Raw genomic sequence first — 22189 nt, 5'->3', positions numbered from 1 at the left:
GTTACCTGCAGTAGATTCAGATCAGCTGCCAGTTTAGAGAAGCAGCAGGAGCTGAGCAATGTGCTGCTGAGTTCAGGGCCATCAGGAAAAACATGTTTTTGACACTTTGAAAAGAAACAATCCATTATCTGTTTCAATGTTCCCTTCATTTAGAATAGTTTCAGTGTTTTTTTTAGTGCGTACGACCCTTAAATGCCACAAATATTTTGAGAAGTATTAGGTTTATACTCTTGTACAGGCAGTTGCATTAAGAGGATAATATAATGGGCTGGGTTTAGTCATTTTATTGAGTCCACAGATGACTGATGCTCTAACGTTACTGACTGAGAAAAATCTGCTGAGTGATGAGTTTCAGTCTGCGTTGGAAACATGTCTGAGTCCAGCTTTCGGTTTTTGATCGTCTGTCAGTGGAAAATTTCAGAGTGTTGGTGTGTGGAGCTGCTTGTTTCTGAAGCAGCGTGACTCAGGCTGGAGGAACCTCGCTCACTTCCAGGAGCCGTTTCATCTGAAGACAGAGGCTGAGTTTCTGCTGAAAGTCACAGAGGAACTGAGAGAATCTGAGGAGGCTGAGGTTGTGTAACACTCAGTAAAACAGGAGGCTGGAGGTCAGAGGTGAAGACAGGACGTCAGCTGTCTACAATAAAGTAACTAACTACTCACTAACACTCTGCTGCTTTGATTGTTTTCAACCTTTTTTAATATCTGAGATGTGATGAGACCAAAAACGATGACGAAGGCTCTGATTCAGGTCCGGACACAGACAAAAAGAAATGACTAATAAATGATAATATCAGTGACTGCTACATGTTTAGAGGTTAACCAGTGTGGAGAGGTTATATAAACTGGACAGTCGTGATATTTTCAATCTTAAGTGTGACGTATAGCTGAAGCTATGATTTAATATTTGTATGTTTTTATATTTTAACATTTTACCTTCTATTGTGCTGCGTTCTTTCATTATTATGTTTTTATTGTTATTAATGTTATTATTGTCATTATTGTTATGTTATTATTATAATTTTTTCCCAAAAGCCTTCCTTGGACAAGTGTTGAGAATTAGCATGTATGCTAACACACTCAAGCAATGCATCTGGTTCGTCAATTATAATTGTAATTGTGATGTCCATGTCAAATAAAATCTGCTTAGAGAGAAACATATACAGGACAAACAAGAGGACCCAGGACAGGACCTTGGGGGACACCACAACGAAGAGTTATAAGTTAGAGTTTGATTTAGAATTAATGATTATTTTCATTATCAGTTAATCTTGTTAATGATTTTTTTGATGAATACTTTGGTTTATAAAGCAGTGTCTCTATGAGGCGACGTCTTTTGTCCAAAATCCAAAGATATTCAGTTTATTGTGGTGTAAAAAACTTTGATCATCAAAATTGTTGTCATTTAATTTTCTGACTAATCCATGAATCAACTGTTGTCAAACTCTTCCTTCAGCAGTAATCTGTTCATCTGCCCCCTGGTGGCAGATGAACAGATTACTGCAGCTTTAAGTAGAGGGTTGAAGTTATTTCATCACTTCACTGGAGATGAATAGAAAATGATCACCATCCAATTTTCAGTAGATTTAAAAACTCACAGAACACAGAAGATTCTGAGGGTTAGATGAGATGTGATAGAATATCAGGAGCCAGGACAGAACCCTGAGGTCTTATTTTAATGTTCTACTATGAACCGAATGTGATATGAAAGACACAGAGACTGAGAGGAGCTACTGTCAAATGTTTAATCCGTTCAGTACAAGGTGTTTATCTCAGTGCAAGTGCCAAAAACAACAATATCGAGCCGTGTTTGGTTTATGTACAAATATGAACTTTGGCATTGAGAGCGGGCCGTGGAGGAAACGGAGACAGTGAAGGCAGCAGGAGGGTCCAACACAAAAAGGTGAGACGACAAACAGCCGAAAACATCCGAACAACAGCAGCAAAGAAACAAAAAACTGGACGTGTGAACAGAGCGAAGGGTCGAGAATCCAACTGAAAAGTGACACAGAATGACGACTGTCGTTTTTTCTTCATTTCAATCAACCACAAAAACAAGTCAATGAACAAAATTAATGGTATATATATTTATATTTATATATCTAAAGTGCATTATGGTACAAAAATATAGAGGGTCAGCAGCACCTCGATACATTTACAAAATAAATACACCATTCAGACAAAATAAATTACCGCAAAAAAAATCTGACATAATTGGAATAAAAAAAAAGAAAAAAGCAAGGATTCACAAAGATTAAAATCTGTTGCCCCACAGAGCATCAAATAAGTTTTTTTTTATCATATTCTGCTATCTAATCTGCTATATTTAGAATATTTACAGACAATAAATATTTTCCAATTTCTTTCCAAATAATCACGATTACAGACGACTGTAACGAGAGTATTTAGGAGTCCGCTGCAACCGTCCGAAGGTTCCTGTAAGACACGAAGAGGAAACGACAGGTGAGATCAGCAGCTGATGTTATGTCAGTGTCAGAAACATCAGTTACCATGGTGACATTATGTCCCTGCACACGCTCTTTACAATGACAACATGGTGTCAGACAAACAAGACAGAAAGTTAGTTTGCAGGAGGAGTCTTGTAATGTGTGATTTCCTCTCCTCTCACACGGGACACGTGTCCTTCTGACAGCAGAGGACGAGTCAAACCGGCTCACGTCCAGTTTAATGTTCAGATTAAACCATCTAATCTACAGAAACTGGGTTTCTGTTCGAGAAGCGTCTGATTGAGATTAATGAAGGAGGTTTCGTGTGTTGAGGTTGAAATACGATGTTTCATGACTGTGTGACTGACCTGTGGACTCACCTTTGTCAGAGACTGACAGCGTTTTAAAGCAGCGCCCTCTGCAGACCCAGCAGAGACCTCCACTCCAGGTGGAGTCCACTCCCGGGTTCCTCCTCCAGCCTCCACCCCAGTGAACGCGCCCTCCTCTTCCTCTTCTCTCCCTCCCTCCTCTTCCCGGACCTCCCTTTCTTCTTCTTCTTGCTGGGCGCTTTGAGGACGCCGTCTTTGTACGTCTGAGACTTGTTGGTCTCCTGTGGCAGGTTGGTGCCCTCCTCCTCCTCCAGCCTGAAGCTGATGGGAAGGTTCTTGGTTCCTCCGGGGGGTTTGGAGTGCAGGGTGCTGCCGGTGGTACTCAGGTTGATGCCCAGGCTGACCCCCGGCAGCCCGACGCCAGCGCCACTGCTGCTTCCACCTCCTCCGGTGGTGCGGACGGGAAGGTCACGGATCTCCGCCGTGTGGACTTCGTCCAAAAGCTCCTGCAGCCACATGCGACGCTTAAAGTCCTGCAGCGTCCGGCCTTTGTCGTGCATCAGCTGAGCGTGAGTCACAGAGCGTTTTCTGTGAAAAAAGACATGACAGGAGATTTAATTCAGACGGTTCCTTCATCACCTGCTGAGAAACTGTGAATTCAAGAGTGTAAAAATGGTTCTTTGCCTTTAAAAAGCAGGATTTAGATTTATTGAGGAAAGGGTTGAATGAACACTAAGTGGCCAGAAGTATGTGGACACTTGCCACATACATGCACTCTAAACAAAGGTTCAGTTTTCAGTTGGGATTTGGGAGGTTCAGGAGATTGACCAGCAGAGGGCAGCATGAGCACATGAATCTGAGCATGAACGAGTGAAGGCTTCACACTGAGCAGCTGCAGAGGAGCAACAGTAGCTGAGTTTTAGAACTTTTTTTTGCTTCGTCCTATTTGTCTTCATATGTTTAAAGACATTTTTTGTCTTTAACATTTAGGTGAACTGACAGATCCTTTCTTTGCTTCCGCTCACCCTCTCTTTACTCTGCAGTTAAAGAGGTTAAAAAAACTTGGACAATATTCCCCAATAACTCAGCTGTTGCATTCATGCAGTGCAATGACATGATTCATGGAACCGCAGGAGCTGACTTTGTTTCCAGGGTTGTTAAAAGTGATACAGAAGATCTCCACCCTGCCGGAGGAGGTCCAGATGAGTTCTCTCTCTTTTTCTTTTCACTGGAAGATGCCAGTTTTCCTTCTGATTGTTCATCATTATGACTGTGGCACTTGTGAGCAAAACCTTTGGCCCTTCACTTTTCATTAATATGGATGTTAACTGGCAGATTCATGGTACTCTGGGCCAGAGACGCTACACGCCAATTAACTGTGGTCCAAAAAAAAAAAAAAAAAAAAAAAACAAAGCCTGGGGCTGAACTCTGATTTCTGAACTTCTAATGAAACTGACTCCAAAGAGTCCAAGAGGAAAAACCTTCACTGAGGCTTTTATTTTTTAAAATATGTTCTAAACTACATTGGGACTCAAACCTGCTTTAAATTAGACACAGTAATAAAATTTATTGATTTCTGGGGAACATTTAAATCACATCAGATAATAACTGAGCAGCCAGCACTTTTCTCTCTGTGCACTTCAAGACATCATGTTGCTGCAGCGCCAACTACTGGTGAACCACATTCTGTGACGTGGGTGATTTATTTATTATAAGTGTGCAAATATCTTCAAGACAAATCTGTGAAAACTAAAGAAATTGTGCTAAAAAGTTGTTTTACAAAAACAAATGAAGGAAGCACTTTATGCTGCTCGTTAGACGGCAACAGAAAACCCCTCAGGACGCGTGTGTTCACATATCGATCACCTCTCTGTGTCACCTGCAAGCAGAAGGTGAGGAGGAGGAGGAGGATGAAGAGGAGCTGAAAACAGATGAAGGCCCCAGCGAGATTTGAACTCGCGACCCCTGGTTTACAAGACCAGTGCTCTAACCCCTGAGCTATGGAGCCAGGTGTGACCAATTGAGAACCCGCAGCATTATTTCAAAGATCAGTGGAAACGACGTTAATTGATCACATGACGATAAAATCTGCAGAAGAACTAAAGAAACATTAAATCACGATGAATCTGTTTCACCTACAACTACACCCTCACATCCTGCGGGATCAGTGGGAGGAGACTCGTTTCCACCTGTACTTTAAGATTCGAGCTGAAATCACTGACACATTTAAAACAGAAAAGATTTAAAACTAAAACATTAAAACTAAAACATTAAAAAAGTTGAGGCCCCAGCGAGATTTGAACTCGCGACCCCTGGTTTACAAGACCAGTGCTCTAACCCCTGAGCTATGGAGCCCTGCCTGCTGCGGGCCAGGGGGTGGTGCTGTGTGCACAGAAAACTGCACCCAACACGACTCCACTGATCTTCACTGACATCTCCAATCCCATGATGCAACTGGGTCACACACATCAGTCAGATAAACGGGACGAACAGCGCAGAACCGGCACCGAGCCGTTTGTCCTGACTGACCCGAGGGCTGCAGACCCGAGTCCGGCTCCGGATCAGCTGATGCTGACCTGCTGTCAGTGCAGGGCTTTGCTTTGCTGGTGTCGTGTTTCTCAGAGTCTTAACTCTTAGACAAACACTGAGGGCTCGGCTCGGAGTCTGGGAACCACGGAGCCGCAGCGCCGGCCAAACACCTCAGGTGTCCGAGCACACAAACACGCCGGCTTCAGTGGGAGATACCGGCAGCTGATTGGAGCTGCAGAGTTTCCCATGATGCTCTGCAGAGGTCAGTTTTATCTGGAGGAGAAGGTGTAGAAATGATTTACTGTTTGATTTGGATTCATGAAGGGAGCTTTTACAGCAGGGCCTGTTGTCCAGCAGGAGACTGAAGCTAAAAGGAAAAACATTTCAACTGACAAAGCCTCAAGAATAAAGAGTCTTCTTCAGCTCCTGCAGCGTCAGAGCGTTTCTGCAGAATTATCAGAGCAGACACATATTTCCTGTCAATCACAGGACTGAGGAGACAGCCAACATGAGGGGGCGGGACTCCGGCGGCCCACCTGAGGTCCACTGCTCCTCTCTGTGGGACAGGAGTCTTTCCTCAAACCGGCTCCGTGTCATTTCCCCTGGGGGCCCAGGGGCCCGGGGCCAGGTACGGGCCCCCGGCACATGATGCAGGAGCCTGATGTTTGATATGTGTTACAGGTTACTGTTCTCTAACAGGGCTGGGTGGGGGGGGGGCTCTGGTTCTGGTTCTGGAGGTTCAGGACTCACACCCTGAAGAACTGGACAGAAAACTTCTCTCATCTTTTTTCCAGGTGAAAAACTGAAACATTTCAGTGTTTCAGGCCTAAAATATTCAAAATAAACATCTGAGAGGGAAGAGAGAGAGAGAGAGAGAGAGGGAGGGAGGGAGAGAGAGAGGGAGGGAGAGAGAGAGAGAGAGAGAGGGAGAGAGAGGGAGAGGGAGAGAGAGGGAGAGGGAGAGGGAGAGGGAGAGAGAGAGGGAGAGAGAGGGAGAGAGGGAGGGAGAGAGAGAGGGAGAGGGAGAGAGAGAGGGAGAGAGAGAGGGAGAGAGAGGGAGAGAAAGAGAGAGAGAGGGAGAGGGAGGGAGAGAGAGAGAGGGAGAGAGAGAGGGAGAGAGAGGGAGAGGGAGAGGGAGAGAGAGAGGGAGAGGGAGAGGGAGAGAGAGAGGGAGAGAGGGAGAGGGAGAGAGAGAGGGAGGGAGGGAGAGAGACAGAGGGAGAGAGAGAGGGAGGGAGAGAGAGAGAGAGGGAGAGAGAGCGACAGAGAGAGAGAGCGACAGAGAGAGACAGACAGAGAGAGAGAGAGAGACAGAGAGAGAGAGAGAGAGCGACAGAGAGAGCAACAGAGAGCGAGAGAGACAGAGAGAGCGACAGAGAGAGAGAGCGACAGAGAGAGAGAGCGACAGAGAGAGAGCGACAGAGAGAGAGAGAGCGACAGAGAGAGAGCGACAGAGAGAGAGAGAGAGACAGAGAGAGAGAGCGACAGAGAGAGAGAGAGAGAGAGAGAGAGCAACAGAGAGAGAGAGAGAGCGAGCCACAGACTGAATTGTCTCTAATCATCAAACACTGAGAAGTTTCGAACGTTGGCTCCGACAGTTAAATTTCTTTGATCCCAGCTCCTGATTTAAATTAAAGTTTCAGACAGTTTAATTTTTTTATTTAAGAAACATTCTGAAAACGTGTGTTTTCCTCGAGGTTTCAAAATAGTGTCAAATATTATTTCACATATTAAACATTATTGATTAATCAGCCTCATGAGAAAGTGTCGTCTTCAGTCGTCCCACAAACATTCATTAGACTGAGCCGTAAAGACAGAGAAGCAGAGAAACATCAGACGATTAACCGAACGTCAAAGTATCAGCCAGTTACTTTTCCTTCTGTCTGCTAATGAATTAGTCGCCGACTTGTTGTCGACCTGCGAGTGTTGGAAAGTTTCGTGCGATGCCCAGCCCCTGTGTTGACTGGAGTTTGAGCGGGAGCCAGCGGGTCGGGACCACCCTCTCTAACATCTGTAACTTCACTGCACAGTTTTTCTCTGCACTAATTCAAGTTAAATCTAATTTCCCAAAACCTAAAAAACACGAGATCCAGCCTGAAACACCGGCCTCTTTCTGATCGCAGACCGCAGCAGCAGATGAAGGAGGGTCAAAGGTCACCAGCGTCCACCGCTGTGTGATTTTTACCTCACGGTTTTCATCGCGCCCGTGTTTTCCTTTCCACTCAGGTGGCGTTAACCCCGTCCCGAAATCCTATTAAGTGCATATCACACGACGGGTGTAGGTCTGTTTCCCCCGACACGAGCCTGACGGGCCCCACACACACTGAGACAGTCTCCTGTCCCCAGTGTGGAAACTGCTGGAACCCGTTAACGTTCGTAAACCTGGACAACACACGGTTTGAATCACTGTAAAGACTCGACGCTCTTCCTTCAGCAGCCGGGCTCCAAACTCCAACGGCTGCCACCAAAATGCATTTCAGATGTGATCTCTCTCCACCGAGACTCTGGGCTTAATTCAGTCAGAGAGGCCACAAGTTTCGAGGAGAAAATCCTCCGCACAGATTGTTTCTGAACCGGAGAAACCAGGCTGCTCTCAGGGCATCCTCTCCCTGCTTCATTAAAACCTGATTACATCCAAAAACTGTCTCAGCGATATTATCTTTCCAAAGGGAAAAAGCTCCCAAAGTGTGTTTAGCATTCTGGCCTAACAACTTGAAAGAACATTTATTCTGCTTGGCATCAAACACCTCAGCAGGAGCAGCAGGTTTGGTTTGGTCCACGGCCGAGCCGAACATCAGCATTATTCATTTCCCTCCTGAGCAAAGACTCAGTCTTTGTCCCGGGATGGACACCGGCAGGCGGAGGGTGTTAGAGAGACGAGGACAGTCTGCATCTGTCCAGGCCCTGAACACGTCTGATGACGAGGAACAACAGCAAAAACATTCTACGTCCCCCAGCCCTGGCTGGGGGGGGGTCAGCCGGGCTGCTGGGAGTTTATCACACACACACGGTTTCTGCTGAAGGTAAACACACAGGTGGGCGAGAGCTAACTAAACAGCTGCCGGCACGTTTCACAAATGAACACATTTTCCAGCCTGTGCTCGCCCACCATGCAGGGGGGAGCGCAGCGTGGAAATAAACCAAAAGACAACTTCCAAATATCGGAAAAAAAATTATCTGAAAGTTTATCCGGTCTGCAGCATTCCTGAGCCGCCACGTCCAGAACACACACCAACAGCGCTGCAGAGAAAACAGAGTTAAAAGTCATATAAATGAAATCCAGACTTACATTCTGTGGCTCAGGGCATCAATTGGTCGTCCGAAGTGCGGCACCGGAGAGCAGAGCAGGAACAGAGCGAAGCACCACTGCTGCAGGACTCTCCTGGAGCAGAACATCCTGGAGACGAGATCTGTGAAGAAACAAACACACAAGCTGAAAACGCATCTGTTTACACCTGAACCGCTTCGGCTCACAACGCACCACTTCTCCCTGAGGCTGACAGGCTGCCAACTGGGGGAGATTTTCTCTGAGTCCCAGTTGTTGAAATGATTAACCCTGCTTCACTTCACACTCTGCAGACTAGACGGCTACACAAACCAGTCCAGCATGTTTCACTGCAAATTCCAAATTAAGCCACAACAAAGCTGAAATTAAACAAACCAAACCAAAAAGAAAAAGGAGGGGGGGTTGATGGGAAACTTACTTTCCCACAGTGTCTGTCCCACACGGAAAAAGATAAGGAAGCAGGAAGAAAATGAATTCACTCAGTGTCCTTTCTCAGACTTTCCAGTCTGACTTTCCACCATGAATAAGAAAAGTCTCCGGAGACAATCCAGGTGATGACACCTTGGGAACGGGGGAAAAAAAATCCCCACAGACCAAAACACATCCAGGAGCTGCTCTTTACTCTTTAAGTTCCTCAGTGTAAAAATTCCTTAAAGTCAGAGTCAAGTCCAGCCCGCGGTCCTCCAGGTGTGCTGCGGTCAAAGGTGAGTGTTAGAGTGATGGGGGGGCAGGCAGCGGCGGGACGAGCTGAGGCTGCACTGCTGCTGCTGCTGTGGCTGCTGCAGGTCGCTCTGATGGGAACGCTTGCTGCATGCTGCCTGAGAGCCTGAGCAGGTCAGAGGCGAAGGGAAGGGGAGGACTTATTAACAAAGAGGAGGGCCTCCATGATGTCTCTGCCCACTGAGAGAGAGAGAGAGAGAGAGAGAGAGAGAGAGAGAGAGAGAGAGAGAGAGTGTGTGTGTGTGTGTGTGTGTGTGTGTGTGTGTGTGAGGAGCGGATAACAAAAAGCAGGCAGGAAGGTGGCGCTCGAGCAGCACAGTGTGGGTCCACAGCTGCAGCTCCGGGGCCAGTTACTGTACAGACACTGGTTCATGTTGACAACTTCAGGCTGAAGAAAATCATCTAAAAAACATCAACTTTTAATGTGCTGAAGAAAAACAGCCCAGTTATTAATGTGACTGTGAATATTTCTGTTTCACACTCAGAGACAAAGACGACAAACAAGCACAGTGACGACAACTTAGACTAAATTTAATTACAACAAGACTAAAGTTGACACACAAAAACAAAGGCACAACAAGAACTACACTACTGTAATTATTGGATATAAAGACACTAAGAGTGTTTCCATTAACCTGCTTAATGTGTCATTTGAAACTGCAAACTTAAAAACAAGTAACGGAAACGTGAATTAAAAAAAACTCAAATGTCGCAAAATAATTTCTACCCTCGCATGAGGAGATTTTTCAGACAATTAAACAAAATGTTCAACAAAACTGAGATGGAAACAATTTTTTTCCACAATCCAGTCGGGGCCCCTGCTGTGACTGGCCCCAGGGAGCCGATCCCAGCTGAGAGGCAGACGACTGGAAATCTACAGTGGAAACCAGGGACAGAGAAACACGTCTGAAGTCTGGAGGGATTTTCATTCAGACGTATTAAATGGATGAAGTTTTCAGTGCAGATGTGTAGACATCGTGTCTCGACTGTCTCGAATTATTCTTCAATTATTACATTTGTGCTTGTTAAACTCCACAAAAGCTGAGTTTTTTTTTTAATTTTACTGAAATTCAAACCAATTGAACCAAACTCAGACTGTGGGAACTGGTGAAACATGAACCTGAACCTGCAGGTTGTTGACCCCGTCACTGTGAGTGGCCCTGGGGGTCTTTTCTGTCTGATGCTCAGTGACACCTGGTCTGAGTGGAAGTCTCGGCCGTGACTGTGGGCCATCACTGGCCTTTATACGCTCAGTGCAGGCCCGAAGACTCAGGTGGGTCTGTGCACAGGTCGTAACGCTTGGCCCCCAGGCACCAGGCTGAATGTGAACAGAGGTGATGAGGTCTGGCAGGCTGGACCCTGAACTGTCAGCAGTGTCATGATGTACATGGGCATGCAGCAAAAAAGAGTCTCCACGGAGGAGGAGCAGTTTAGAGAAAGTTTGTCAGCTTTGTAGAAACTGTGGTTCTGAATCTGAAAACAGGTACAAAGATTCATTCAAAGTGAGGACACGGAAAAAGCTGATTTTAAAGCTCCATCCAGTCTAAAGGTAGATGTCCATGTGTTTGTGATTATAAAGCAGGTCTAGGTTCTATATTAATACTGTGAAAGTATCAAAGCCTCAGTCCACAGAGAAATGCACACAGCCTGTATTCAGACACTGAGCCTTAAAACCAGGCGTCAGGACTTCTGGAACTTTGTGATGTCACAACCACACCCCAAGCCCCATTAAGTAGCTTTAGCTTCAGCTAACTGTTAGCACCACACATAAAAACTCATTCAAATATCTCCAGATAACAAGATACTGAAGCTGTTCCTGTGACAGAAGCAACTTTACTGCTGGTTCCTGTCAGAAAAACACTCTATTGGAAAATATAAAAATATGAAAATATTGCAGCTGTCCAAAACAATCAGACCCAGTTTGCTTTTCAACAATGTCTCTGAGCCTGAACAGCCTCCAACACAGAGATGATTTCTCTTCCCTGTAGATGTCTGAGCGTCACAGGACGTGAATCTGCAGGTCAGCGTCTCCTGACCTGTAACTCTGTCATCAGCCTGCTGTCCTGCTGTAATGAACTGTTTTCATCTGGAACACTTATTTCCATCGGACGCCTCAGCAGCTCACAGAGATTGTTGCAGGAATCTAATCTGATCTAATCTGATCTAATCGAATCATGTAGAGAGCCACTCTGGGTGGAAACATTCCTCATGTGTGGATCAAACACTTTCACACTTAAAAGCCTCAGACCACCAACACTGTCACTGCTCTGTGGCTCAGCGGGCTCTTATATAACCTCTCATACTGTGCTGCATTTATTAGCCTGGTGCTATGTTTGTAGTTTGTGTATTAAAAAGCACAGAAGACGACTGAACTCAAATCTTCCTTGGCAGGTTCACAAACCTTAAATAAGAAGCATAATCCTTCCCCAGTCTGTGGTCCAGAGTCAGTCCTGATCAAAGACCCTGATACATGTTAGTTTTTCTGCAGGAACATGGTCACTTCAGTTCCTCAGCAACGCTTCAGTCATAACATCACAGCACAGCTGAGCAGGAGTGGTCTCCTCTGTACCTGTCCCGACCACCTACTGCAGCACTGAGCAGTCAGTGAAGGCTGGAACACGGATCTGAGCTGGGAGTGAAAAAACCTGGACAATAATGTAAAAAATACTTCATAACAACTGAAAGTACTGCATTTAAAATCCTACTTTAAGTGTATCTGAAGATTTAAAAGTGAAAATAGTTTTGCAGAGAGTCGTCCTCTGTGCACGGTACAATAATTAATCCTGAGTCTGAGGCTCCAGGTGCAGCTCCAGGTAAACCAGGTGATTTAAACTGAGACAAAACTCAATTCTGATTCATATTCAACAGTTATTCAGATGAAGCCATGATAGACGTTCAGAGGGAGGGGCTAGTGTTTGTTCTGCAGGGTTGATGGCGACAGGTTTAATCTTCACAACATGCTGCATTTTATTTAAACGTATGTTTCATTCTTAGTTGTAGTGAAGTTGAAGTTTCCTGCAGCACGAAATGGAAATAATCCTAAAGTAAAGTGAGTGAATCTGTTTTTCCGTTTCTGACCTGCAGGTCAGGTGAGGACGACAGGTGTGATCATCAGATCAGACCTTCAAGTGGATCTTCACAGAACCAGAACTGAACCACACTGGTGTGATGGAATCGCAGCTGTGTGGACGCTGTGAGGAAGAAATCCTCCGTTTTATAAGGTGTTTTCCTTTTTTTAAGTCACAACTAAGATCCATGCAGTGAGTTTGACGTTCATCTCTTCCAGTGATGAAGTTCATGAACCAGTGAGTGAAATGTAGAGTCCAGTTAATGCAGATGAAAACATCTCAACAACTACAGCTTCATACATGTTCATTATAACGGCAGCGACCCCCGTCCGACCCCCGTCCGACCCCCATCCGACCCCCATCCTCATCTCTGGTCAAACTTCACTGATGAGGCTTTAAGAGCCAATAATCATCAGGATGATGATGTTGTTGTTTGCCCTGGGGGCCGAGCGCTGCCGCTCTGCTGGAGGCCGACAGGACTCCGGGCTCATTCAGAACCAGATCTTTCCAGGGCAGCGGAGCCGACTCTGAGATGCAGTTCAAAGCTCTGGGAAAAGTTAGTGAGTGGAACTTGGGTTAAGATTTTTTTTTTAAACAAATCAATTATTCAACACACTCACATTCCACAGTCCCAACAGAAAGCACAGAAAGCCTTTGTGTGAAGTCTGCAACACAAAGACGTCGACTGGCTGAAACCTGAGTCGCATTAATCACAGGACCGTTGTTTCTAAACATGTTTCAAACCCAGTCGTCACAAAAAACTTGTACAATTACACATAAATCTCATGTGAAATGTTGATGCCACGTTGCTTGTGTAAACATTTTTTCCCACAAATGATTTCCACACAGATTTTTTGGGGGGGTCATGCCGCAGAGATAAGACCCGTTCAGTGTGTGTGGGGCTGCTTCTCTCTCACAGGTCTGGTCTTAATTGTCGGAGGCGACAGCTGGAACACATTGCTGATATTTCAACACGTGTCAGTCAGAGTGGGGGGGGCTGCTGCCTGCAGTCTGACGGCTCTTCAGACGGGGGGGGCTCCTGTGAGTGGAGGTTAACTCAGGAAACTTGTGCTTTAGTAAGGTCATGAAGTGTGGATTTGTTGTGTGATGATTCCTCAGATTGTTGGATGCTTTTAGACAAACTGCAGCCTCGTCCTTCGGAGGCTGATTCCAGACCAGCTGGGCCCCAGCGGCGCCACTACACTGTCCCCTTTAAAGGCTCCTTCAGGTGCGTCCTTCTCTTACTGAACGACTTACAACCTCAACTTTTTGTGGAAAAAAGTTAAGTGTTCTTACGGTTGCTAGGCAACAGGAGGGCGCTGTGCGACAGAACAATAAGGCGGGAACAGCTGGTGACAAAGTGAAGGTCCTCCGTAGACCAGAGCGTCTGATTTCATTTTCTCCTTCTATGAGATACGACCCTGAACTGGGTCCGAGGAGAAACCACCCCCCTTCACACCAGGGTCAGGGTCAGGGAACCTTCCCCCGAGGCCACAAACACCCACAGATAACACGATTAATCAATTATTGAAACTGTTGCCGGGGAAACAAGACGAGAAAATATCTGAAAACTCTGGAGGAGATTTTATATATCTTCCATTAACATCAGGACCCCCCCCGTCAGCTCGCTCACTGACATTATGAACAGTCTGAGGGGTAAGGATGACTGTTCTTCTGGGGGGGGGGGGGGGGGGGGGGGGTGTTATAAACTTATATAGTTTATAAGGACTTCCCTACAGTACGTACTCTGACTCATCACTAACTGGCTGAGTTGAGTCACACTGTGTGTTCAATTTACTCAATTATCTCGAACCCTCTGATTGGCTGTTGTTGGTCTATTGATGCGTCCTTGGTTTTTACCCAGAAGCAGCAGCTTCGCTGTAAAGGTCACTGTATGAACATGAAAAGTGCACAATGAACACATTATTTCAGTGAACGTGGCGGCTGCCAGCACCAGGGCTGGATGTGGTGATGCAACAGAGCTCTCAGCTGCTCTTTTCATTCATTAGTGATCATAAACAGGATCCATTGTTCCCTCCCCAGTCATCATCTGCTATAAAAATCCTGCATTCTGATGGTGAATGATTAGTGCCAGGCTGAACCATGGGACTAGTTTTTCCCCCAGTTTGTCTGCAAATTAGTTGAGTTCCCTCTGGTTTATGAGCTGGAGCAGGTTCAGGAACACGGAGTCCAGAGGATTCGTTTAATACGGGAGAACAAAGCAGGAGTGTCAGGGATCAGTGGAGGGACAGGCTACCTGCCTCCGACCTTCGGACCACGCCCACCCTGTGCAGTGAACTCGGCTGGAGAGAAGCGCCTCGTGTGCTTTGGCGGAGCGAAGCCACTTTACCTGCACATAAACAGGTAGAAGAAGAGAACTGTGTTTTCCTGGCAGCGGGGGCCGCGGGGGCCGAGCCAGGAAAGCTGTTTTAGATTCATAGAAAATTGCTGCTTTTTGGCAGAGCACCACATACACAAAACAAATGTCCGCTTTTAATCTTTGCGACCGCACCCCCCCACCTCTCCTGCCTCTCTCCTTTTGAAAACAATTCTCCACACAAAGGCTTGTACTGTTAGCACCCCCCCCCGCATCAGGGGTCCTGACTCTGCCACCAGCTCCATCCTGAGGCCCCCACACCGATATGAGGGGACGTCCCCCCCCGTCAGGTCACAGCTCGTTCTCTTTATGAGGTTCTCGCTGCAGAACGGCAGAACCATTCGAACTCAGCAGAAAATCACAGTTTGCTGCGGCTGCTCCTCTCCGTCCTTTTAAAGGAATGTATCTGTGCTGTGAACATTCGTTTGGACACAACAAGATGTTTGAGAGTTTTTTTTACAATTTATTTAATCAACGATTTATTAGCTGAGATTATTTGGCAGGTTGATCAATAATAAAATCATTGTTCTCCTCCAATCAGAAAATCTTCCTCAGAAAAAGAAACTCCGGCCTTTTCACCAACTTTTCAACTTGCAAGCTTCGATAATTTCATCAGTTCTGAGACGTTTCACTGTGAAAACACTGAGCTGGTGTTTGTGAAGCTCTGAATCCGACGACGTTGCTGTGAGATGTTTCTCTGTGTAAACGAGGCTCAGTCTGTTGTTGTTGGTGACGGATGATGAAGAGACCATGAGACGTCTGGCTCCCTCTCAGAGGTGGCCTTCCTCTCCATCATCTAAAGCTCGGGCTTCCCTCCAACCCCCCCGCCCCCGTCTCTGCAGCCCCATACACATATTTCAACACAGGAATTCAGGAACGGATTTTTTGGACCTGGATGGACAGAAACACTTAGTGACATTAAAATAAAGTCAGAGTTTTTCTCCTTCGCCCTCTCTCCCTCTTCTCTTACTCTCATTCACATTATACAACACTCGCCCACCACAGGAACACATGCTCCACCACCGCTGTGCAACCACAAATAGTAATTGGTTGGAGTTGTGCACTGAAAGCTGCAGCAGAGACTCTCAGAGGTTTTCTGCTCCTCAGTCTGACCCTGGGACCATGTGACATGATGTGTTCCTGGACCCGGTCGATCCAGACCAGACACACTGCTACCTCTGATGTTTGTTTCCTGTTTGCTTCATTTAAAGAAGTGAAGAAGTCCCAGTGGAACCAGGGCGACGCTGCCTTCATCATCGGTTGTTTCATCAGGGATTAGCCAATAAATTTTTCCCTTCAATCAACTAATCAATTAACTGACTAACGTGTGACTGTGATTTAAATGTCTGAATATAAGAGGACAGAGTTTAACAGGAGGCAGAAGTGTGAACTCAGCAGTCAGCACTTCACCATCAGTGTTTAGACGACACATCAGTGAAATTAAAGAGATCAGAAGAGTTATAAGATATTTAGCAGTAAGGAGAGTGGAGCAGCGGCACTCAGAGAACGTCTTCGTATCTGTCTCCGTGGCAGATGAAGCTGCAGCGGCGAGCGGCCGCGGGGCTCAGAGAGGAGGGGAAGGCGCCTGCAGTCTGTCTGCCTCCATGTCTCTGAGTGACTTTTGCAGATGTCACCAGATGGGTGTACATAATCTGCTGGTGTGTCACTCTTGGATCCCACTGAGACAATCACATCCCTGCGCTCAATTAGATCTGATTATGGTTCCAGCTCTGCTGCCAGAGAGCTGGAGTCGAACATGAAGGGACCGAACGTGGTTTCGAGCAGTTTTTACTCACTAACAGTCGCAGCAGCCTTTCTGGGCTCAGGCTTATGATCTGATTAGCATTTAAAAGGAGACACTGGAGACATTAAACACTGAGGCTTTATGATACTTTGGCTGAGACCTGCTGAGAAGTATCTGTCAGGGAAGGTGTGAAACCACAGGCCGCCTTGTTTTCAGTTCAGATTATAGGGGAGGGACGGATCAGTGTCCTCTTGTCCAAACAAGCTGATGGAGAACTTTTTTTTTTTCAGAAACCCTCGAAACTGCACGAAAATACATTCATCAAACTTGTTGGAGAAACGGAACAATGTTGGAAACAACAGTGAAAATATGAAAAGATATTTTTGAGGTGTTTGAGGGACCAACTGAACAACATTAAAAACATTCACTGGATGTTTCTGTGATGGAAATGCACTGAAATATGAAAATACATTTAACTCTGTTGAATGGCGTCTAATTATTTACAAGTCATTTACACTAGTAAAGAACATTTTTGGTGTAACACAAAGTAATAAATAAAACTTTTGTAATATATTAGTGTTGGAAACAACCGCTTGAACATGACTTTATTGTAAATTTTTAATTTAATAATTATTTAAAAATTATTGTAACTATTGTAGGTGTTTTGCAGTAGCTGGGGTATAACCTTAGAAATAAATCTATTAGCCTAGTGAAGCTAACTATGCTAACCTCAGAGGACAACTGACAGAAAAAAGTTGATAATAAAAAGTAACAAAGTCAATGCTCATAAAAATAAGATGATGTGGAGCCTGTTTGAGATTTAATTGTTTGTACAGTAAATGTCTGGTTCCAGTTTGTACATGTGTTGTTTTCTCTATTTTCTATAATGTTGAATTAATTAAAATACTTTTTTTACTCGTTAATCAGACAAAACCATCAGTGTGAAGAAGTCACCTTGTTCTGGTAAACTGTGATATTTTATACAATAAAAACTACTCAGTTAAAGAAGTTTGAAAAAAGCTGTAAATGCTGTTAATTATTGAGAATGAAACCTGTACAATGAAGACTGTGTAAGATTTTCACTATAATCTCTAAAGGAGCTCAGTGTTTCTTTTATTGGGCCCAGTTCTCTTTACAACACGAGCAGTCGCCTCCTAAAATGCAGCTCAACATCACAACAACCCAAACTCTGCACCCTGCTCCTGGTTCCTGAAGCCAGACCCAGACCTGGACCGATCAGCCCCACTGGGTCTGGGTCTCGCTGAGTTCTGCTGGGTTTCCACATCCCAGGTTTGTCTGGATGTGACCAAAGATTTCAGACGTGTTAGGACGTCTCACTCTGCAGGTTCTTTAGCTCACAGACATGTGTTTATATGAGGTTGAGATTCTGCTAAATCACAGATCACTGCTTCCAACAGAACATGTTTTCCTCTGATGCAGCTCAGTCTTACCTCTGTCAGGGCTCCTGGCTCCTTAATATCACGGATCCAGAGAAGTTGTTGAAAATAATCACACGTCCTGACTCTGGGTGGTTAGTTGTTCCTCTGAGGAGAAGCTGGTCCTCTGGTGTCTTCAGGCTGCTGGAGAGTCTCTCTCTCTTTGCTTGGCTGTGAAGGTTCGAAAAGCTTTTTAAACAGGAGGTTAAGCCCTCCTGCTGACATCACACGCCGGTCATCACCACTGCCTCACCGTAGCAGAGGAATCCATGAAGCTGCATATGTAATTAGGTGGATGAACTTACTCACTCTATCTGCTCTTCCCTCCCTCCCACATCCCCTTTCCTCCGTCCTTTTCCTTCCCTCACAAACACCACAGCTTCGGCTCAGATCAGCACTAATGACACATGTGACTGCTCCTGGCTGTGTTCGGTAAATTCTGCTGTTAACCAGTTGTGGTTTTATTGGTTGCCGTCCTCTCACTTTGCTTCAGAATGAACCTCCTCAGAGTTTTTCACTCCTCTGCACGTCACTGAGGGGTGGCAATAAAACCGACATGTTAAATCCAACCTTACAATGTTGTTTCTGCACCTACCTAAACTTTACTTGGGCAGATTAATGTAATAATTTAGAAGCCAACAGTGAAAACAATGTGCAGCCAGAGCAGTGGAGGTTGGTGTCGTCTCTGTTTTTGTCTCTCTCCTGTGTTTTTGTCTCAATTTAATTCTACTGTGTTTGGTAACGACCTGCTGCTGCCAGACTTGTTTCACTGAGCACATCTCTCCAAAACATGGTAGTAGAGGTTTTGTCCATCACGCCCACCCCTGCTTGCGTAGCATCCCTCCTAATCTCCAACACGAAAGCAAAGCGCTAGTTTCCAGTTGTGCCATCTGGTCTGAGGTTCTCTATGTTTAGCAGAGGGTCATGGTTTGGGGTTGTGAACGCTCCTTCATGAGTGAGGACTGAGTCGAAGCCAGATGCTGCTGCTGCCGTTTGCAGCCTGCCAGCACCGGCTCTGTGCACAGCACCCACTGAATGTTCCCGAGGAGCAGCTGAAGAATTACCTGAGAAAACTCTAATCATCTGAGACGTTTATTGGACCGGGTTAACCACAGGGGCATCCCAGAGGAGACCCAACAGTCTGAGCCTTGTTCACATTTTCCTAATTCATGTTCGTGTTTATATTGGTTTTCATTTCACAAACTGGTGGAATATGGAGGATTAATTAAGCTGTGCTTCAGCCCCTGCTAATTAAAAGCAGACTGAGTGGAGGAGTGTGCAGCTTAAACCATCAATAGCAGAAAAAAACATCACTGATTTCACAAACAGCCCTGAATTACCCAACCCTGAAGCTGCAGGGGTGAGGACGCTTCGTTCCAGAGACAAACCAGGAAGGTTCGTCTGATAAAAGATCATCAGGCACCAACACACAATATTCAAATATTCTTTCAAACGTGGGCAGAAAAGTAAATGTTTGAACTGTAAGGATTTGTGCCACAGACTGAATGAATCAGTGTGTAGTGTTTAGGACACTAGTGACGACCACAGGTTGGAGCACGAGTGAATTCATTCGAATAAATTTCCTGTCGCTTCGAACTTGTTTGATTTTCTTATTTACAGCCACGTTGAACATAATCTGACAAATTCTGAGACAAGAATTCAATAACCAGACATTTCAGTGTTGATTGTGAGGTCAAAGTGCTGCAGTTCAAACGTGTCCCTCACGTCCCAGTGTCTCTGCAAAGACGTCCTCTTCTTCATCTCACAAAACAAACGTTGATCAGTGATATAATATATAATATATAATATCAGTGTCTGTCCTGATGAAACAGACCAAACCAAACCTCAGTGTGTTGGTATATTTGCGGCTGAACAGCCGAACAACCAATAAAATGATTCAAATTCAGGTTCATGTACCATTGAATTACAAAATACTCCTCAGTTTATAATTCAACATTTGTTTCTTTAAAAACTGTCCTGCAGTTACTGGAGTTCTACAGGTTAATTCTGTAAATTCAAAGGTGCTCGTTAAATTGAGGAAATATATTTGGTACTTTACATTGAGCTTGTGATTCAAAGGGAAAATGTTTAGTTTTTTCCCAGCTGACGCGGGGAATCGAACCGGTGACCTTTCAGTGACAAACACACTTGTTTCTATGTCAAAAGGCCAAGTGTCAAACTGACTGCTCACTCTCCCCGTCTCCTCTTCCTCCTCCCGCCCTTCGCCTCCCTCCAGTCGTGTCAGTGGAACATCAACCTACACCGAGCCAACGCTGACTCACCTCATCACCAATCAGCGCTTCAGTCCGCACGTTTACCCCGAATTCCTTTTCACAGGAAGTGATGAGGATATCTGGAGCTGAATTCCACAAACTGTTTCCCAGTGTGGAAGCAAATCACGGTGTTTTCCATTGTGTGCAGGTGATGTTTCCTCCTCACCTGACGGAGCAGAGACAGGAAGCAGTCAGTCTGGATCTCTGGGCCAAACTTCTCTGAGCTTATGTCTTAATAACATCACTGATTCTGACTTTAATATAGAAATATCCCTTTAATATGGAGAATTAGCCACAAATGGTTAAAGTGAAGTGACGGATGTACAATAATGAAGGTTGTGTATTCACCGTGTATCAATGCTTTACAAAGAAAATGTTTTTTTTGTCTTGGAAAACATTAGTCATCAATGAAATTAAATTATTACTCCTAATTAAATGTCCGGCTGATGTCTGACGTGGTTAATATCAAGGACCAGGCTAAAGATAGAAGCAGAGAAACATCACTAACGAGATAACGTGGAGGAGAATCAGCGTCGGCCTGAACGCACAGTGCTCTGCTGCTAAAGCCTCAATGTGCTTCTCATTTAGAGGCTTTTTTCCTCTGTAGAGACTCTGAGATCAAAATGAAGCTGTAAAACGTTTCCGCATGTCTAAGTGTCGTCTTTATTGTGGAGACGTAAAGTTGAGAGTCAGATACAGACGCTATATTAACGCAGATACGACTGTCTTCTTCTAATGAACCTCTTGAAGTTTATTTGTCTTGATAAAATCCAGACTCTCTGATTAATTATATGAATGTGGGAATTAAAAACGTGTGGTTCCTCATTTCTCAAACACTCAGTAAATAAAAAGACACAAAGACAGAGAAGAGGAGGTAAAACTTCAAGTCAAACAGAGACCAGGTGAGTCGTCGTGGATCGGCACCGCCCACAGACCTGTCCACGCAGCCGACAGCCGCTCACAGAGTTAGACTGAAAGTGCAGAACTGAGCTTTAACAGATTCATCTGGAGCTTTGGAGCCTCAGTATAAAGAGTCTTGCAGCAGCAAGCACAAACTGAAATCCTCACTCTTTATATTTTTGTATGATTTTACAGAATGATTATTAAGTTATTTTGTGTATTTGTGCTTCATGTGTGAAGAACGAGCTTCGTTCTGTTGAAAACTTGTTTTCAGGTTTTTAATCTGAAATTCTTTGAAGCACAGCGAGTCTGCGACCGCCTCAGTGACTCAGAGTCTGTGGAGGTGTCAGAAAACAGCGCCCACTTCACTCAGCGGCCACACGTCTGACTCACCTCGTCCCCACTGTCTTACAGCGGGTTTCCTCAAAATAGAAGCTATTTATTTATTTTATAAAAGTGGATAAAAGTGTTTTCATTGAGAGACATTATGTGAATGAAGCTGATATCGCTCCAGTTAAAAGGATGACGGACCAGCAGCTCGGCTGGAGCTAGCTCCCAGGGGCCTGATGCAGCAGGGGCCGAAACTTCAGTTCAACAAGTGTTTCCTCTTCTGTAAAATATCAATAACAAACAGCCTGAAGAACCAGCTCAGGAGCTGCACAATCATCAGATTCATTAAATGATCAAAACAGTTTCTTCTTCTGTGGTTCCTGGGTCGATCTTCAAATACAGTTTCTGTAGTTTCCTGGTGAACAAGGAATTTAAACACAATCTCATTTTCATCTCCTTGACAATATAAACATGTTTATCCAGTGGTTATGATGGAGGCATTAAAGAGCCGCCTGTGCTCTTCTGTTTCTCTTCCCAGAATTCATTTTCCCTGACTCTGAGCAGACGTCCTGTCCTGATCCCGTCAGCTCTCATACGTTCCTCAGTCAGTTTCACACTGAAGAATCTGATTCTGTTACACTCCACGCAGAATATAGTCAGCTGGTTCTTTTACTTTTTAAATGGAAGCACAAAGAACAACACAAGTTCTTCATCCTGCAGAATCAGAGTTAAAGAACACATCGACTGATGCTG

The 22189-nt window shown here is 45.0% G+C and overlaps 1 protein-coding gene and 2 non-coding genes across 4 annotated transcripts; all 3 read right to left on the bottom strand.

Annotated features, from left to right (window-relative positions):
* Positions 1-1728: 1728 nt before the first annotated feature.
* pthlha (parathyroid hormone-like hormone a) lies at positions 1729-18205 on the bottom strand. Of its 2 annotated transcripts, none has more exons than XM_071502679.1 (4): positions 17949-18205; positions 8592-8712; positions 2825-3361; positions 1729-2433 (listed from the first exon to the last, which is right to left on the bottom strand). In XM_071502679.1, exons 2-3 carry the CDS (start codon positions 8696-8698, stop codon positions 2848-2850), a joined length of 621 nt encoding a protein of 206 aa, XP_071358780.1. In that variant the 5' UTR covers positions 8699-8712; positions 17949-18205; the 3' UTR covers positions 1729-2433; positions 2825-2847. The 2 variants fall into 2 exon arrangements, with proteins under 2 accessions (XP_071358780.1, XP_071358779.1); XM_071502678.1 differs by lacking the exon at positions 17949-18205 and adding an exon at positions 9007-9495.
* Positions 4709-4781, bottom strand: trnat-ugu (transfer RNA threonine (anticodon UGU)). Its single transcript has one exon. It is a non-coding gene; the product is annotated as a tRNA-Thr (tRNA).
* On the bottom strand, positions 5056-5128 carry trnat-ugu (transfer RNA threonine (anticodon UGU)). The gene has a single exon. It is a non-coding gene; the product is annotated as a tRNA-Thr (tRNA).
* Positions 18206-22189: the final 3984 nt, after the last annotated feature.

Source organism: Trachinotus anak, unplaced genomic scaffold (assembly GCF_046630095.1).
Source record: "Trachinotus anak isolate AG129_WGS33_773 ecotype Australia unplaced genomic scaffold, CSIRO_AGI_Tana_v1 ptg000018l, whole genome shotgun sequence".
Taxonomy (NCBI): domain Eukaryota; kingdom Metazoa; phylum Chordata; class Actinopteri; order Carangiformes; family Carangidae; genus Trachinotus; species Trachinotus anak.
The sequence above is the reverse complement of the archived record's forward strand: the minus strand, read 5'-3'. Positions and strand labels throughout refer to the sequence as shown.

What these genes read in the sequence shown, in the direction of transcription:
- pthlha (XM_071502679.1), bottom strand. Translation starts at nt 8,698, where the DNA reads ATGTTCTGCTCCAGGAGAGTCCTGCAGCAGTGGTGCTTCGCTCTGTTC. An exon ending in GATGCCCTGAGCCACAGAAT is followed by an intron (nt 3,362 to 8,591) that starts GTAAGTCTGGAT and finishes CTTTTTTCACAG; the next exon opens with AAAACGCTCTGTGACTCACG.